The following is a 19,161-nucleotide window of genomic DNA, read 5'->3' as shown; positions in this document are numbered from 1 at the left end:
CCTCAGTTCTGATGTCACTTTATAGGTTTGGTATAAGGATCAAAAAGTATACATGGAAGTATTTTATAAACAGAAAGCACTATACAAATTAATATCTAGGATATTATCTTTCAAGTATTTGAATTTACTTGACAGGTAAAGGACTGTGGTTGGGTTATGATGTTTTTGGGCCAAATTATAGAGTATTAGGATGAGAAGTTTAGATTTAATGTTGTTGACTTAAGAAATTCAGCCACCAGAGGTACCTGGGTGGCTCAGTTGGTTAAGCATCTGCCTTTGGCTCAGGTCGTGATCCCAGGGTCCTGGGATCAAGCCCCATGTTGAGCTCCCTGCTCAGCAGGAAGCTTACTTCTCCCTCTCCCTCTGCCTGCTACTCTCCCTGCTGTGTGCGCTCTCTTGCTCTCTCTCTCTTTCTCTCTCTCTGTCAAATGAATAAATAAAGTCTTAAAGAAAAAAATAAATTCAGCTAGACAGACTTAGGAGTGGGGGGATGAGAGGACAAAAGTGGTGGCATAGGAAACTGGAATTGGAGAGGGAGAACCTAGGGGTTCAAAGATCAGATTGAGGCAGCTGTTTCAGGGTAAGTAATGGTGGCCTGGATTAGTGAAAGAACAGTAGATGTGAAAAATCTGAGGTATTTCTAAGGAATTACTACAATATAGTTATGAGTTAAGTGTGAGGGATATAGAAGTAAGAACAATAAAGACTTCTTGAACTTTAACTTTAGAAATGGATTGGTTAAGTATGTTTAGGTATAAATGGTTAAGTTTGAAAAAACAGCCTTGTGACAATGTACAGGATGCCTAGGGACTTGGCTTTAGGTATTGTTTGGCTTTCCTTATAATGCAGGTCCCAATTTGTAATGTGCAAAAAGCAAGGCAGTTGGAGAAGGGTACAGGTTTCAGTGGTAAGTGGTAATTTTTATGTAAAAAATTTGGTTTTAAGTATATTTAAATATAAGTATGTTAGAAATACGATGAAAAACTTTGCTGTGCTGCAGGTAGAAGTGAAACTACCTTGAAATGCATTAAAAATGATAGATGGACAGGTATGTGATACGTATTGATTGTAGAATCTCATTGGCAGGCACATTGATGTTCACTGTAAAATTCTTTGAACTTTTCTGCGTTTGAAAGTTTCAATAATAACATGTTAGAGGAGGATAAAGATACAACTCTTTGGTAAAAAAGTAGTCTTGAGAATTTCTCTTGCCTGACCTGAGACTTTTGTTTCCTCTGTAGGAACTTTCCGCTGTACTTTTTGCCATACAGAGGTAGAAGAAGATGAATCAGCAATGCCCAAAAAAGATGCACGCACACTTTTGGCAAGATTTAATGAACAAATTGAACCCATTTATGCTTTGCTTCGGGAAACAGAGGATGTGAACTTGGCCTATGAGATACTTGAGCCAGAACCCACAGAAATACCAGCTTTGAAACAAAGGTTAGTGTTGACCTGTGCTCTCACCAAGAACACTTTTAAACTGACCCTTGTTTTAACTCCCAGTACTTTTGAGAGCAGTAGTGAGTAAATAATATACCCCCGACTCTAAAAGCGGGTGTTACAGAGTTTCTCACTTTTACCACATTTGTCTTATTAACTTGTGCCTGTGATGAAATTTGTTTGTACTGAAAGCAGAATGGTGTGGGCCTTGGGCAAAAATCTTTAAATAGTCAAGTTTGACTTTAAGAACTCAGTCCGCTTAGACCCACTGCAGATCAGCCAATTGTTAGCTAATCCGAAACTGGAAATGCCTCTTGGGGATATTTGAATTTTCCTAGCCAAGTCCTGAAGGACGAAGTTCTTTGAGAAATAAAGCATTTGTGTGCTCTCTCTCTCTCTTTTTTTTCTTTATTTTGAAGCTTTAACTGTACATTTCTTGTCTTAGTTTTCAGTGCAACTTCTTTGAAAGTAAAGTATAGTAGTTATTACATATGAGTTAATACTTTTTACTGTGGTTCCCTGTTTTTATTAGTGTGCCTTAAAGTTTGAATTACAAAAGTAACCTTGCTTTTGGTGTGCCATAGAAAGTTGTTTATATTCCTTTTTGGAAAACATAAATGTGAATTGGGTCAGGGAATGTTCTACTCTGCCCATTTTCTGGGCAGAGGCTTACAGTTGCCGCATTGAGGCTTACAGTTTATACCTTTCCATAGAACCCAGTGTTGTAACTGTATGGTTTTCAGGAGCACTCTCAGTATTGTATATGCTGTGGTACTGATGTTATAGAAGAGCCAATTCTGGGCAGTCCTGAGCAACTTGAGTTTCTTTTGGATGGTTAAAAACCATCCAATTGTATGGAAAGTTTTATGTCTATATAAGTTGTTATGAATTTTCTAGCCTAATGTCATGGATTAGTTAGATGCCTTTATCTGTGATAACAGAAAACCAAACTAGAGGTGGCTTAAACAGTAAGAAAAACCTGCCTGCTATCACCAGAAATGCTGAGGTAGTATAGTTCAGAAGTAATTTCACAGCTCAGTTACATACTCAAGGATCTAGATTTGTTCCATGTTTATGCTCTGATGAACTCAGCCTATTGGTTTTCCTCTTGGGACCACAAGAGGGGCTAGCCTATGATGGCTGTGTCTTTCTTTCTGCAAGTCCAAGTGTAGAAAAGGGAACTGCTTCTTCCTGTTGTCCTCTTTGAAGTTTGAAGAAGGCTTTCCCAGAGGACACCCTTCATCCTATTCTATCCCCCATTGTCTCATCAGAATTGCTGCATATGTTTATTTCTAAACCAGCATCTGGCAAAGGAAGTGAGATCACATGATTGCTGCTTAGACTAGTGAGGGTTTACCTCCAGTAAACCCTCTAGTGAGGGTTTACCTCTTAGGGCTGGAGAAGACCCCTGAGTCCTTTGGAGCAAATAGCCATTGGTATTTGAATAAGATCAATAAGCAAAGAAAGAAAGAAACCACAATTGGTAGGCAACTAATATCATCCACATCACAGATACCTTCTAATTTTTGTACTGGTCATTTGGTTTCTTATCAAGAAGTATTTTTTAGATCTCTGTTGGCTTAAGTAATACCATAACCCTGACATAGAAGCCTATGAGGAAATTGATTTTACAAAAACATAATTTTCCAAGCCTCTGGGTTATTTCATGTTGAAATATGCTTCAACATTCTCTGATTGTTTTCTACACAATGTAATAGTATCTGTGAATTATTCTTGTGTTTCCTTCTCTAAATATAGATATTTTTCTGTTTATAAAGATGCTTTCCCATTACAATAGCATTCATTCAGCACACCACCAACATTCCATCTCTAATATTCTCCTCCTTACACAGTTCATCTCCCATTCAAGGATTTGTATTTATAAAAATATTCCTTACTCCATGCCAGAGACAAGTCTTGGTGGTATAGCAATGCTACAGGCATGACAGTAGCTCTGTATCTAGTCACCTGGATTCTCATTAGGAATGATGGTTACTCCAGGGATGAAGAAGAATCAGGAAACAGAGGAAACAGACTGATCAGGAAAGGGTGACAGGTTGGTCACTAGGGAAGAAAGGCAGAAATGGAGGCAGGCAAGAGCTAGAATGGAGTAGCTGGAGCTGCCAGCCAGAAGTAAGTCCAGTTGCTTTCACGTGGTCAGGAGAAGGACTATTGGAACTGGGTTAGAAGGTGTTACCTTGGCTGAGATGGCCTCACCAAGCATTTGACAAGCTCCACTGCTTGGATATGACATCCTGGAAATGGTATTGATTTAGCCTTTCTGCACTGTAGGATCTGCTTCAGAACATAACAGTTGTATAATAGCTGTCTTGCTCCTGGTATAAGAAGAAAAACATCAAATAGGATAGCATGAGAGCTCAGAGATGATAGTAATTAATTGATTAAAAAAGAAACAAGTGGCTTCATTGTTACTTGGGTTACTGATCTGTAACCAATTAAATTCTAGCTAATCCCTAGATTAGAAACCAGAGGCTGCCTCTGCAGAACTCTTTGTAGTCTTAACTCAAGAGCTGATGGACAGTTCCAGCCTTTCAGCAAGTCAACCCATTGGTGATATTTAAAAAGTCTCTCTCTTAAATGGATTTTTTTTTTTTTTTGTCAGCAATCTCTTCCTTTTTTGTCATCTCTTACCTAAAACTCACCTTAAAGATCTTTAAAATTTTAATTTTGAAATATTCCTCCCTCACCCCTGAGTGAGTTATAGGTCTTAAAAGTTCTAAAATTTCTTAAATGATGTAAAAAAATTCAAAACTGAATTGTCACTTTTGTCATCTTTAAGTAGAATGTGTACATTCTTTCCATAGAAGAAATTTAAATATGCAGAAGGAGTGAACCTACCTGTCTCTCATCTTGATTATCTTTAGTGTCACATTTGCTATTAGATTTGTCTGTAACTGTTGTAAGGTAGAAATGAAATCTGTACACTCAACTGTCCATAGTTAAAAGTACCTTTTATTTATTTTTACTTATTTATTTTTAATTTTATTTTTTTATTTTTTCAGTTCCAAGATTCATTGTTTATGCACCACACCCAGTGCTCCATGCAAAACGTGTCCTCCTTCATAGTCACCACCAGGCTCACCCATCTCCCACCCCACTTCCCTCCCAACCCCTCAGTTTATTTCTGAGAGTCCACAGTCTCTCATGCTTTGTCTCCCCCTCTAATATCCCCTGGTTTACTTTTCCTTTCCTTTTCCTAATGTCCTCCATGTTATTCCTTATGCTCCACAAGTAAGTGAAATCATATGATAATTGACTTTCTCTGCTTGACTTATTTCACTCAGCGTAATCTCCTCCAGTTCTGTCCATGTTAATACAAACTTGGGTATTCATCCTTTCTGATGGCTGTGTAATAGTCCATTGTATATGTGGACCATATCTTCTTTATCTATTTGTCTGTTGAAGAGCACCTTGGCCCTTTCCACAGTTCGGCGATTGTGGCCATTGCTGCTATGAACACTGGGGTACAGATGGCCCTTCTTTTCACTACATCTGTATTGTTGGGGTAAATACCCAGTAGTGCAATTGCAGGGACATAGGGTAGCTCTGTTTTTATTTTTTTGAGGAATGTCCACAGTGTTTTCCAAAGGGGCTACACCAACTTGTATTCCCACCAACAGTGTAAGAAGGTTCCCCTTTCTCCACAACCTCTCCAACACTTGTTGTTTCCTTTCCTGTTAATTTGTGTAAGGTGGTATCTCAGTGTGGGTTTGATTTGACTTTCCCTGGTGGCTAATGATGATGAACATTTTTTCATGTGTTGTTAGCCATTTGTATATCTTCTTTGGTGAAGATATACACTTTGGTGAAGTGTCTGTGTCTTCTGCCCATTTTTTGACATGATTATATGTTTTTTGGGTGTTGAGTTTGAGGAGTTCTTTATGGATCTTGGATATTAGCCGTTTGTCTGTAGTGTCATTTGCAAGTATCTACTCCCTTCCTGTGGGTTGCCTCTTTGTTTTGTTGACTCCTTTGCTGTGCAGAAGCTTTTGATCTTGATGAAGTCTCACAAGTTCATTTTTGCTTTTGTTTCCTTTTCCTTTGGAGACATGTCTTGAAAGAAGTTGCTGGGGCCGATATCGAAGAAGTTACTGCCTATGTTCTCTTCTAGGGTTTTGATAAGATTCCTGACTCACGTTGAGGTTTTTCATCCATTTCGAGTTTGTCTTTGTGTATGGTGTAAGGGAATGGTTGAATTTCATTCTTCTATACATAGTTGTCCAATTTTCCCAATACCATTTATTGAAGAGACTTTTTTTTTCCCCCACCGGATATTTTTTCCTGCTTTGTCAAAGATTATTTGACCGTAGAGTTGAGGGTTGATATCTGGATTATCTTTTTAAAAAGTTCTTCCACATTTAAAGATTTTTAGGGGGGCACTTGGGTGGGTCAGTCAGTTGAGCATCTAACTCAGCTCAGGTGGTGATCTTGGGGTAATGGGATCGAGCCCTGTGTCCGCCTCTGTGCTCAGCGGGGAGTCTGCTTGGGATTCTCTGTTTCCTTCTCCTTCTGCCCTCCCCCATCTAAAATAAGTAAACAAATCTTAAAAAAAAACTTTTTTTTTTGTTTGACTTGGGGTGAAATCCCTCCTGCTTCAAACTGGAATAAAACTGATCTTGAGTTTCCATAATGGAGTACTGAAAACTAAAACTTTTAAAAGTAATCCCATGTTAACATTTATTTTAAATGTCCTGTTCTTTTTCTTTACTCTTCTTGTTCTCTACTCAAGTACTGAATACTTGTTGACCTTCAGAATATAGTTTTCAGATTTAATGCTAAAGATGGAGCATAGGTGAAAACAGTGTGTTCTAGGTTATATAGAGAGAAAAACAGTAGCTTCAGAAAGAGTGAGGAAATCATTTAGGAGTCTGGATGAAGGAGAGAAAGATAAGGACAGATGTAGTTGGCCAGGTCAGAGCTACAGAAACAGTGAGTGGGTGTAGAGAGACAGAAAAGGCATAAGGCTAGCTCAGGGAGACATAGTTGGGGCAGACAGGCTCAATGCAGCAAGATAAGGAGGCTGACTGAGGATGGAAGAGACATGAAAAGGAGTCAGAGAAACTGGGTAAGATAGGAGAGGGTCAGAATGTTGAGTGAGCACAGAAACAAACACAGATCAGATTGAAAGAGAAAGGAAGAGAAAGAAAAGTGAATGCTCAGGGGAGATCTGAATTCAAAAAGCTAATTTATACCAAAGTGCAAACAGCAAGACTCTAGTGAAGGCAGTGACACAGCCTTTTAGAAGACAACATGGAACAGGATAGAGATAGAAAGTGACTAGGAACAGATAGGGATTAAATTGAGACAGACACAGTAATAGGGCAAAAAGTAACATTAGATAATTGTAGAAAGAAAGAACAAGTAGAGAGAAACCAGTTATTTGCATCTGTAACATAAGACTTTTAAAATATAATGTGCAAATAGATAGATGGGATATGGAGAGATGCCTAGTAGGCCTAGACTCAGAATGGGAGAATAAACTGGTACAAAAGCTATGTGACAGAATGGTTTACAAAGCAGCCCTGGGTACCGCTAGAGGTAGGAGTTGACATGATACAAAGGCTATGGGAAAGAATGGTTTATAGAGCAGCTCTAGGTACCACTAGAGGCATGAATCATTGTGGTTTGAATGACTGGAAAGAGCACTTTTTTTTTTTAAATAGCAGAAGTGGGAGGGGGCTTGTAAATATCCAGAGGAAGAACAGAAGAGATAGGATAAGCCCATGATTACCGCCAGAGGATGACCAGACACAGTATTCTCAGGGAGAGATGTAATTGGCCCGTCAGATACATGGACAGAGATTTACCTCAGAGAAACCTCAACCAAGCATGAGACCAAAAACTCAAGTAGATACAGTGGTCCCAGGAAGAAGTAAAGAGCAATGGAGTAAGCAGAGATGAAGTAGGACCAAAGAAAAGGGAAAATAGTGAATGGTTTCTGAGAGAGTGGAGTTGGACAGGGCATAAAGCCAAATGAGTATTTATTCATTAGGCACAATGAGACAGGTCTCCACGCAGAAGATAGTCTAGGATCCATGGAAGAGATTCAGAGAAAAATGGAAGGAAGTAAAGGAGAAGTGGGCCAAGAGAGTTAGTAGACACTTAAAGGAATATAACAAAAGGTATCAAGAAAGACACAGAGCGGGCACTAAGTAAGCAAATAGTTCATGAAACATGGAGATAGTTTATGGGATAAAACATAGAGATCAAGGAAGAGCTATGCATAGAAGTTCATGTAGAGAACACATCAGTAGCAGGCAGAGAAAGACAAGGCCTTCAGCTCAGGTCATGATTCCAGGGTTCTGGGATGGAGCTGCATGGTGGGATTCCTGCTCAGTCAGAGACTGCTTCCCGCCTGCCCCCTCCCCCACTTGTGCTTGCTCTCTCTCTTTCTAGTGCACTGTCTTCTCTCTTAAATAAATAATAAAATCTTAAAAAAAAAAAAAAGAATGAAGAACAGATTGAAAGTGAAACAAGTAGATAAGACACAGAACTGCCAAAGACTGAAAACCTGACTTAACTAAGATGAGGAAACATAAGTAACTAGAGAAAGATAAGGAATGATCAGGCCTAGAACAGGCAAGTAGATCATGGGTGGTAGAGATAAAAAGCAAAGCAAAATAGACTGAAAAATAGATCATAGTTACTGCAGGGTGGAAATAATGGTTGGGGATAGATACCAGGGTCAACGTAAGTACAGAAATGGGACAATACAACTCAGTAAAAAAGAGATTAATTGTGCATAATGATATACCTTGTATGGTGAATAGCAGGAGAGAAACATTAATTCTAAGTTGAGGCCTGGTTTTGTAGAATACTTTTTAGCTCAGCACACAAAGAGAAAAAAGCTCACAGAACCACTCTGAATCCTTGGTTGAGATGAGAGAGGTTTTTAAAAAGGTAACATGTTTTGTTTGTTTGGGTTTTTTTTGTTTTTAAACAGAATACTCATGAAAGGTGTGACTGAGAGATTTTTGTGAGCTAGTGTCTTTAAGTGGATTATGTCACCTTTATTATTCTCCCCTCTTAAGTAGATTTATTGAGACATCTTAAATTATGAAACCTCATTCATTTATATACGTGCCAGTGGACCCAGTGTTTGAGAAACTTAAATACAAATATGATAACCCTGTGTTATAAGCGATTTCTCAGAATTGCTAAAGCGTGTGTATATGATTGCTAGATAGCATTTATTTCTTTAGTAACCACCTCCCCAGTTTTGCTTCTTTTCCAACACCAAGACTTTACTTTTTCTTCTTCTTGCCCTCTTCTCATTTTTTTTATAGCAAGGACCGGGCAGCAACTACTGCAGGAGCTGCTGGCCTGCCAGGTGGGCACCACCGGGAAGCATGGGCCAGCAAAGGTCCCTCCTATGAGGACCTATACACTCAGAATGTTGTCATTAACATGGATGACCAAGAAGATCATCGAGCCTCACTGGAGGGGAAATCTGCCAAAGAGAGACCCATTTGGTTGAGAGAGAGCACTGTCCAAGGAGCATATAGTTCTGAAGAGATGAAGGAAGGTAAGAGTAGAAGTCATTAAAATGAATTTATTTTGGGTTCAGTGGAAAATGGACTTAGTGGGCAATTCTTAGTTTTATTGGTAATTCATTATATCTGTTTTACAAAACAGTTGTGTTATGCCAGGAAGTAAGAAATTAATAAGCATTAAAACTAACCAATATAGGAGCGCCTGGGTGGCTCAGTGGGTTAAAGCCTCTGCCTTCAGCTCGGGTCATGGTCTCAGGGTCCTGGGATTGAGCCCCGCATCAGGCTCTCTGCTCACTGGGAAGCCTGCTTCTTCCTCTCTCTCTCTCTCTCTCTCTGCCTGCCTCTCTGCCTACTTGTGATCTCTGTCTGTCAAATAAATAAATAGAATCTTTAAAAAACAACAACAACAACAAAAACTAACCAATATATACTTGTATTAGCCTTCAACTTCGTTGAAATAATAAGTAAATTTTAAATCTCCATTTTTATTTATTTATTTTTTATTTTTTTATTTTTTTAAAGATTTTATTTATTTATTTGACAGAGAGAGATCACAAGTAGGCAGAGAGGCAGGCAGAGAGAGAGGAGGAAGCAGGCTCCCCACTGAGCAGAGAGCCTGATGTGGAACTCGATCCCAGGACCCTGAGATCATGACCTGAGCCGAAGGCAGCGGCTTAATCCACTGAGCCACCCAGGCGCCCCTAAATCTCCATTTTTAGAATTAAGAAATTACCATTTCTTTGTCTTTATTTATTTATTTATTTATTTATTTATTTTATTTGTCAGAGAGAGAGCGAGCGAGAGCAAGCACAGGCAGACAGAGTGGAAGGCAGAGTCAGAGGGAGAAGCAGGCTCTCCGCGGAGCAAGGAGCCCAATGCGGGACTCGATCCCAGGACGCTGGGATCATGACCTGAGCCGAAGGCAGCTGCTTAACCAACTGAGCCACCCAGGCGTCCCCCATTTCTTTGTCTTAATTTCATGGAAAAGTCCTATTATGTTCAAAGTGGCCAAATTCACCTCTTCTTTATTCTTCTGTTACCCTAACTTATATTCCTTTTTATTTCTCTGAATTGGGAACCAAAACTATATACAGTCCAAACTTGTTTATATTGTCTCCTCATAAATACCAGTGTGTTTGTGCTACCTGAAATATATAAAAAGGAGCCACCTGGTTAAAGGATTAAGGATTCTTTTTTTTTTTTTTTAATTTATTTTTATTTGACTGATAGAGATCACAAGTAGGCAGAGAGGCAGGCAGAGAGAGAGGGAGGAGGAAGCAGGCTCCCCGCTGAGCAGAGAGCCTGATGCAGGGCTCGATCCCAGGACCCTAGGATCATGACCTGAGCCGAAGGCAGAGGCTTTAACCCACTGAGCCACCCAGGTGCCCTAGGATTAAGGATTCTTATCATCCAAGAAGATTGACAGAACTCCATATTAGAAGATTTTAGAACTCTCAGTGATCCCCAAGACTTAAGAATTACATAATAACCAGCAGTTTGAGCACTGCAGCAATTTACTTTTTAAACCTGTAAAGTTACTGGATTCAAAGACTTTTGGGTGGTGATGTATGGGAGTAAAAAAGTAGAAAATGTGAGGCTCAGACTGGACAGAGATTGCTCGGAAACTGGGAAGCAGAGATGAAAGGGAGTTAGTACTTCTGGTTAGGTTTTGTTGGCGGTAGAGTCTGCATGGCCCTACACCCAGGTTAGGTAGGTATCATTTCTAAGACATCACCTGAGTATGGTTCTTTAATCCCTGAAACTGAAAGCTACCTGTTTTTTGGTATTTCTCCTAACCTCTTCCCCCTTTATATTAGCATTTCTGTAACTATGTATCCTAAGAATTAAGTAGTAGTATGGAGTTAGATAGTGATGATAAAATCAGGTAATACTTCTAGTAGGATTCTTCTTGGTGTTTTGATTTCAATCAGAAAAAAAATTTTCTTTGGCAATCTTACTTTACCCACCCTCCTTAGCACTGAAAAGCTTGGCTATGATGTTTAGTTATATTGATTCAAATTGTTTCACTTTATATAGGAGTGATAGTGTTAACTATTTAGTAGGCTTGTTTTCCCCAACTTGGCTTCTTGCCTATTCTTAAAGCTACCAAACCTTTTCTTTGAACTTAGAAACAAAATTGAATTAAATGAAACCATTGTTAGCCCATGTTATATGCAGTTAGGTTTATAAGCTTAACATTCAATGTTTACAATTCCTAGAATGATAGAATTTGAGATAAGGGCCCTTAAAAAGTTATCAAGTCTACCTAATTCTGATTTGTGAATATTTTCTTTCTGTATAAAATAGGATAGTATACTCTCATGTCTAAATTTGTATTAAGTTTTATGATAGGATAGGCTCTAGTGAATGTGTGAAGAGAATCTTTTTTGTCCTACACTTAATTTTCCTCAGACTTCAAGTTATTTTAATATTTTTAGAATTTTACAGATCTTAATCATGTGTTCATTACTATACTGAAAGCATAGTGATCTATTCTAATTCTCTTTCCTTCTACTTTCCTTACAAATAGTCCTCTTTCCTGAAGTCACCTACATCTACATTTTTTGGTTTTATTTAAATTGTCTTTTTCTGGACCTTCTCCAAGCATAATATACTTTACTTTAGATCTAGTAACCAGAACAATATATGTTTATGCATGGATCCATCATAAATGATTTGAGTTTTACTTAAAATATCCTTCTGGTTTTTATCTAATACTTTGTTACTTTGGGTCAAGAAGCAATATTTTAAGACCAAAAACTTTGGAACCATGTACAGGGATTTTTAAAGATCCTCCCTTGCTCTGTATCAGATAACTTGGACCAGGTCTTTCAATATGTTTTAGATTGTTTTTCTATAGGCAGATTTTCTTACCCTTGCCAGTATAGAAATAAATCCGCCAGTTTTCTGCCCACTCTCAGCTCTTCCTGTGTGTTTTTTTTTTTTTTTCCCCATCAGCTTGGCCTTATTTAAGCATCCAGAATTGCTTAGCATCATCAGTGAACTTGACAGTTTCCCATTATGTATGTCTTTTTTGTAACTTATAACTTAAATAAGACTGTTCCTAGAACTAGTGTTTCTACTTTACCATCCAAATATTTGCTCATTTATCCTCATTTTTTGTTGTCTGTCTTCATCTGTAGCAGAGCAGCTCCTTTTTTTCCCCAAACCTCTCAAGACCTTTGTCATAAATCTTTGAGATATGATTTAGTTTACAAAACTAAATTGCTTTTCCCCTTATTTTATGTTTACTTTAAACATTAATCAAAGTACTATGTTGATAATATTAAGCTTATTGGAAAATTCTTATAGGAGTGATGATTGCCTTAGAGACAATTCCTTTTTTTTTTTACCCCCTGTTGCAATACTGCATTGGCAGTAAGGACTCTTGGAAGGAGCCTCAGCCTTTAGCAATGTTTTAAAGTAGTAAACTTTGATTTTACATCCATGTTATCAAAAGCCTATATTCTCTGACTTGAACATTTAACTTCTTAATTCCTGTTTCCTTTCTGTCTCTTAAGCTGCCCAATCTCATATCTCAGGAGTTCTGCACTTTCTAAATTGTGCAGTGTTACACTAATCCATTCTAATATGTGAATGAGAAGATGCTCTCACTTCATTCATGGCTGGAATTGGTCATTTCTGAGCCTTTTCTTGGTGACGATGTTGATGATAGATAACACTAAGCTAAGTGCCAGACTCATTCTAAACACTTCACAGATATTCACTTAATCCCCATAATTATCCAGTGACATATGTACTCATTTTCCCACCTTTTTGTACTTGAGAAAATTGAAGCAGAAAAATGAAGTAACGTAGCCAAAACCATAGTTAATAGGTGTTAGAATCAGGATTTGAATCAAAGAGTTAGGTTCCAAACAACATTTTTAATCCTTTTATATGTTTTAAATAGCAGTATACTTGGTACTCAGAATACAGAATATAAGTGTTTTTCTTAAATTTTCATCTGTAATTTTTCAGGCGTGATATATACGCAAAATGATAGGAGGTGTGCGGTGAGAGAACCTTCATTCCTGATACTAGATTCCTTTTTATAAAGAGTTCAAAGTATGTGTAATTTGTTTCAGGAAAATAAAATTGCATTTATTCACTCATGTATTCATTTGGTGCCTAATAAGTGGGAGGCACTATTTTGGTACATGGGATATATCATTGAATAAAAAAAGAGAAATATCTGCTTGTGGAGAATGTACCTCTTGGAAAAGGAGGTAACAGAGACTGTAGACAAGAATTATTATGTTAGAAAGTAAGTGCTATGGGGGAAAAAATAGAGCATTGGGAATATAGGGTGGGGTGAATTATAAGAAGGTGACATTTGAATAAAAACATAAAGGATGTGAGGGAGTTAGCTTTGTAACATAGAGAAAAAATATCCCAGGTAGAGGAAACAGGGAGTACAAAGGCCTTAAGGTCGGAGTGAATGTTATATACATAGGGAATACCATGGGGCTACTGTCACTAGAGAAGAACAAGCAAAGGGAAAGAGCAGAGGTAAGTAAGGTGAGCATGTGAGCAAGAGGGGTCCCAAATATTATAGGACTCTCTAAGCCATTGTAAAGCTTTTGGCTTTTACTTGAAGCAAGATGAGGAGCCATTTTTTGAGTTCCTGTTTTACCAGCTACAGTACTTGGTCCTTCTTAGACATAATTACATATGTTCTTATCCAGAGCTCTGTAAGGTAGATGTTCTTACCACTCCTTTTTATAGGAAAAGGTACTGAAATTCACAGACTAAAAACTTGCCCAAAGTAGTACAGCTTATATCTGAAAGGACCCAGATTCAAATTCAGGCTTTTTTATTCTTAAAACACATGTGTTTAAACCATGCTACTTAAGTTCCAGTTTGTGCGAAGTATTTTTAATATCTTATGGACAGTTCCTCAAAAACTGGAACTAGTGAAGTCTTATAAGTTAGAAAGAAATGCCTTTTCTACTTAAGGAAATTGACATTCTGTTTTTTTCTTTCCAGGTGGTATAGATATAGACGCATTTCAGGAGCGTGAGGAGGGCCGTGCAGGGCCAGATGATAATGAAGAGGTCATGCGAGCACTACTCATTCATGAGAAGAAGACCCCCTCAGCCACAGCAGGCTCAGTGGGGGCAGCTGCTCCCGTGACCACTGCCAATGGCAGTGACTCAGAAAGTGAGACCAGTGAGTCAGACGATGACTCCCCACCTCGACCAGCAGCTGTGGCAGCGCATCATCGGGACGAGGATGAGGAGGAGGACGATGAGTTTGAGGAAGTAGCAGATGATCCCATTGTTATGGTGGCTGGCCGTCCGTTCTCCTACAGTGAAGTGAGCCAGCGGCCAGAGCTGGTGGCCCAGATGACACCAGAGGAGAAGGAAGCATACATAGCAATGGGACAACGCATGTTTGAGGACCTTTTTGAGTGAGCTTTCCCTACCTTTTCTTCCTTTCTCTAATGTTCATTTCAAAAAGAAATTCCTTACTGTTGAAGGAAAGTGTTTAAGTGGCATTCTGCCCTTCTCAAAGTAAAGCAGCTAAACAGTAATGGGAGAGAAGGTTTGATTTTTATGCCAGAAGCTTCCCCACAGGTAGGTTGGCTATATAAGCATTTCCTTCCCTGCTGTTACTACAGTATTAATATCTTACTGTATTTCATATTTACCCTAATCTTTTTCCTTTTTGAGACCCATTTTTCTCCCTTCTGAAATGAGTGAGATCTGTGCAGTAAATTCTTCCTGTCTCCCTGTAGAAGCCCACTATGATCACTAATTCACTGATCACATCCTTTTAAAAATCTGTTCTGACCAAGCATTCTAAACAAGTCCCAGTATTGCTGCCAAGCAGCTTGGCAACAGACAAATTATTGATGAGAGACAAAAAAAATCTTAAAACTGCATATTGCCACATGGTTGAGGATCGGAGTCAATATGTGAGGGAGGAAGAGGGATAGGTATGCCTAAATCTCTTGATTAATATCTAAACCAAAATTTATGTCTTTCGAACTGACTTGACAGAGTCTGTTGTTTTGCTTAATGCCTTTTGGTTTGGATGTTGGATGGTAGAAAACAGAAAGTATACTTGGTAAATGCTTATGAAGAAATTAGGAAAAAAACATGGATATAGGAACAAGGAGTTCCTACAGGGTTGAAGAGTGGAGAGCATTGGGAACAGTGCCTTTTAGAATCATCTGAGTTTGTGCTGATTTGTAAATAAATCCTTTATTGAAAGCTAAGACTGGTCCCTTTCCTTCTCCTGTCTTCTACAGTGCTATGAATTGTCTAATGAGGCCATTCCAGCAGAAATCAGCATATAACAATTGATAACTTCTCTCTTTTCTCTCAACATCATTGAAGTCCTTTGTCTCTCTTTTTGATTCTTGACAGACATGATGTTTTAGAGTGCATCCAGTACATTGTTGAACATTGTAACCTCAAGGAACAGTTTATTTTTGGTTCTGATCTGTAGCAGGTATTATCCCCTAAAGCAGAACTTTAAAAATAAAGAACTTTCATGCAAGGGGCTATAGCGATTGTATTTTTTATAATATTTTTTCCTTGCATTGTCATTTTTAAGTATTTATCATTTTATAGTACATGTGTGAAGATAGATTTTAGAGTATCTGATCCTTGTATGAAGTGATTGTTTCATTTACCTAGGCTGTATTCATGACTGAATATTGACAATAAATCTATTTTATACTGACTGAAATTTGTTAATTTCTAGGTCTGTAACATCTTGGAGCATAATTAAAATGAATACTCTTCCCATTAAAGCAATGTTTCAGACTTCTTTCTCCTAATAGTCATATTTCAAATAACAGATGCAGTTGTTAACATGGTGTAATTTTTTTCTGGCAATAAGCTGCCTTAAGACTTTATGTATGTGTCTTGTTTGGATGGACCTATTCAACTTTTAAACATTGTTTTTAAACTTTCATAGTTCTAGAAAGAACTTCATTTAAATAAAACATGAATCAGGTGTTTAAAAACATAGTTTCAGGGGCACCTGGATGGCTAGTTCAGTTAAGCTTCTGACTCTTGATTTCACCTTGGGTCATGATCTCAGGGTTGGGCTCTACGTTGGGCTTTGCACTCAGTGGGGAGTCTGCTCAGGATTCCCTCTCTCCCTCTGCCCTTCCCCTTACTTGCTTGCTCACTCTCTCAAATAAGTAATCCTAAAAAAGAAAAAAAAAAAAGTAGTTGTAAGAACTCTTAGCTCTTTATTTTAGTCAATAAATGTTTCTGGATATTTTTTCTGGAGTCTGACAACTTGCATCTTCTACTTCCTAGAGCTACTGTTCTAGTTTTTCTTTTTCTGTTATCTACCAGCTTCTCAGAGAATCATATAAACTAGTTGCATATTTCTTTCCTCTCTGTTTGCAGTTTGTGTCTTTCCCAATTACTACACTGAAATGGCTTTCTCCAGTCATAAGTGTCCTATGTAACAAACCTTTACTCCTCAGTCTTTTTGGCTGTTTTTCAGTTTTTGATGCTATCAATTCATGCTTTCTCTTTGAAACGTTTTCATTTGGTATCCTAGCCATTATGCTGTCTTGGTTCTCCTTACTTCATTGGCTATTCCTTCTCAGTCTTCAGGCTTTATTTCTTCCTCTGCTGTACGTATGAGCATACCTCAAGGCATGGTTTGTTCTCTTTTTGTGTGTGTGTGTATGTGTATGGAATTTGTGCTACAGAAGAATGTCGTGAGTGAAGATACAAGTATGAATAAGTATTTATTGCAACAGTGCTTGAAATGGTATATAGATACATGGATGTATTAAATATGTATTGATCGGAAATTAAACTATGTTTCCATGTAGTCCTGTAGCTATTAAAAAGAATATATTGATGGGAAAAGATATCCATTATGTGTTAAGTATAGAAGGATTGTTTTTCCACGTGTGTGTGTAAAGAAGAAAGTTTCTGATAGTACTTACTATGTGTCTTTACATATATTGACTCATTTACTCCTGTATAAGCAAAACTGTGAGGTAGATATTTGTATTTAAAGATATATATAATTAGAGATGACAATTACAGTCTTAATGTGTTATAATGGAAAAGATACTCCCATTTTAGAAAAAGGATCCAATAGATATTTGAAGAAGTGCATGTAGAAAATGTGCAGTAGCATTAAAGAAATAGGGTAACAAAAGCAAACTTTTTATATTAATATTAGGGCTTGTAGGTGTGACTTAGGTACTTTTTAAAAACCCTGGGTTCATCATTTCCTTAAAGAAAGGTCTCTGATTTTCAAAATTAATAGGAAAATATAATTCAGTATGTAAAATTTTGGACTTCAACAACATACCTGAGAACTCAATAGAGTTTGAAATTACTTCATCAGACAGATTTATGTGTACTGAACGGCACTATAATCTGTTGAGAAAAGCCAGTCAGTGACAAAAATGATTAAAAATGGGAACCCTGCCAATTGTCTGCCTCTGAAGCTCTAGTAAGGGCAAGCTCACACAGGAGGTTGGTCAGTAGATGTAATCACAGTGTCTGTGGATCTCAGGGTGGCTGGAATTGTTACTACTTTCAGCCTGTAATAAGGGATGGCCAGGAACTCATCTCCGAAGTTGGCTATGTTATTATTATTCAAGTATCAGCCGCCCAGGTGTCTCAATCTTTCACTCCCCTGTAAGATTTAAATAGAACACTTTTCACATCATGGGATACTTCTTCCAGTTTCATTTCTCTTTTCTTTAGTGGGGAGAGTTGTGGAAAGGGCTCCTCCTACTCTGCCTACTTGCTTCCCTGGCTTCTCTACCTCTTCCACACCACCTATTCCAACTCCCATGACCCATGTAGCAGATATTCACTGAAGTTTTTGTAGTAGTGGGGAGGAGGTGGGCAGCGATGGGCCATCTTGTCTAGGCATTGCAGAGTCAAGAAATACAAGAGTAGATCATATAGAACCTTGTTCTTAAAGAGTTTCTATTCTATCATCCTCACGTTTCATCCCAAGTAGAGTCCTGCTTTCAAATCTTGCTAAAACTTCAGCCTCAGCTTCCTGTTTCCTTCTCTTTATCACCCTTTTTCCCAAAGACCTTGGAAAGTTATAAATGTACTAGAGGAAAGAACATTTCTTTATTTTATTTCTATTTCAAGTAGTACCTTGAAAGCTCTTATGTCCAAAGTGACCTATCCAAGATGTTTCCCTAACCAAAGAGCCATTTTCCCACTCTACAGGATCAGCATGAGAGGTTAACTGATTTTAAAAGGAATTTTTTTCTCTTCCCATGCCACTAAATAATATTATTCATTATCCTTTGCCAAAAGTAAGGTGATGAATAAACAGTCTAGGCCTTTAGGTGATCCACATAACCTTATATTTGGTGGAAAACTGCTTTCATTCTATCTGCCCTTGAAGTGGAAGACTTTTTCTCATTTAGTTGCCCCTTTTCTCCAAAATAATACTTAGAGAGTATTTCCACTACTTAAGGAGTGTTAAGTTTAGATGATTAAAAAAAATAAATTATCCAGTTTGGCGTGCCTCCAGCTCAGAAGACTAGGTTCTGGTCCCAGTTCCAAGTTAAGTAGACACTTGCAGGATGACACCTGATGCAGTCTTTCTGGGCCAGTTTCTCAGCTGTCAATAAGGAGAGGATTATGCTAGAATCACACTGATTCCTTTCTGCTCTGATGTCTTATGGAGGTAAATGCGGCCTAATAATAACAACACAGCTGACAAGTTTTCTGATGTGCAATAGCAATTCAAACCAGGTGAAGGATATTTCATTTGAGGGACTGCTGTAGGTGGTTTAGGTTTATAGGTTTAGGTTTAGGATTATTTATAGGTTTAGGTTTAGGATTATAAGGCAGCAAACTTCACCTAAACAATTGCTAATTAGGTTTCTCTTTTCCTATCTTGCCAAGGTGCTTCATTTCTATCTGAATGACTGAGGAAGAAATAATTGAATATTTCATAACTCTTTCTGGTACTGTTTTGAGAGAATTGGATACTGAATGGTAACAAGATTGGGAAGAGCAGTTCCTTTTCTTTCTACCAGTTGGTTCTATGGCTAGATTCCCAGCCAGGACAACAATAGAAAGACTTAAATATATATTTTCTTGTTCTCTTTATTCCTAAGTCTAAAAAAGTAAGAAGTGGAAATCAAAAATAAATATGAAACTCTTTAGAATTTAGAAATAGGTCTAATTCCACCTTCTATTTGTTTAGCATTTTTTTGTTTCCACCAAAGCTATTT

At 37.9% G+C, this 19,161-nt stretch overlaps 1 protein-coding gene across 6 annotated transcripts in view; it reads left to right on the top strand.

Moving 5' to 3' along the window:
• GTF2E1 (general transcription factor IIE subunit 1) overlaps positions 1-19,161 on the top strand; it is a 45,451-nt gene that overhangs the window by 21,775 nt on the left and 4,515 nt on the right. For 5 of the 6 annotated variants that reach the window (XR_004286875.1, XM_032347517.1, XM_032347499.1 and 2 more), the window contains exons 3-5: positions 1,242-1,443; positions 8,751-8,989; positions 13,947-14,370. Coding sequence is in view for 5 of the 6 variants with exons in the window: in XM_032347517.1 (XP_032203408.1) it covers positions 1,242-1,443; positions 8,751-8,989; positions 13,947-14,370 (865 nt within the window). In the remaining variant the exon portion in view is untranslated. Of the gene's footprint in view, positions 1-1,241; positions 1,444-8,750; positions 8,990-13,946; positions 15,008-19,161 lie in introns of those variants that run through there. The other variant, XM_032347508.1, reaches the window with a different exon arrangement.

Source organism: Mustela erminea, chromosome 1 (genome assembly GCF_009829155.1).
Source record: "Mustela erminea isolate mMusErm1 chromosome 1, mMusErm1.Pri, whole genome shotgun sequence".
NCBI lineage: Eukaryota > Metazoa > Chordata > Mammalia > Carnivora > Mustelidae > Mustela > Mustela erminea.
This window is presented reverse-complemented; position numbering and strand designations above follow the sequence as displayed.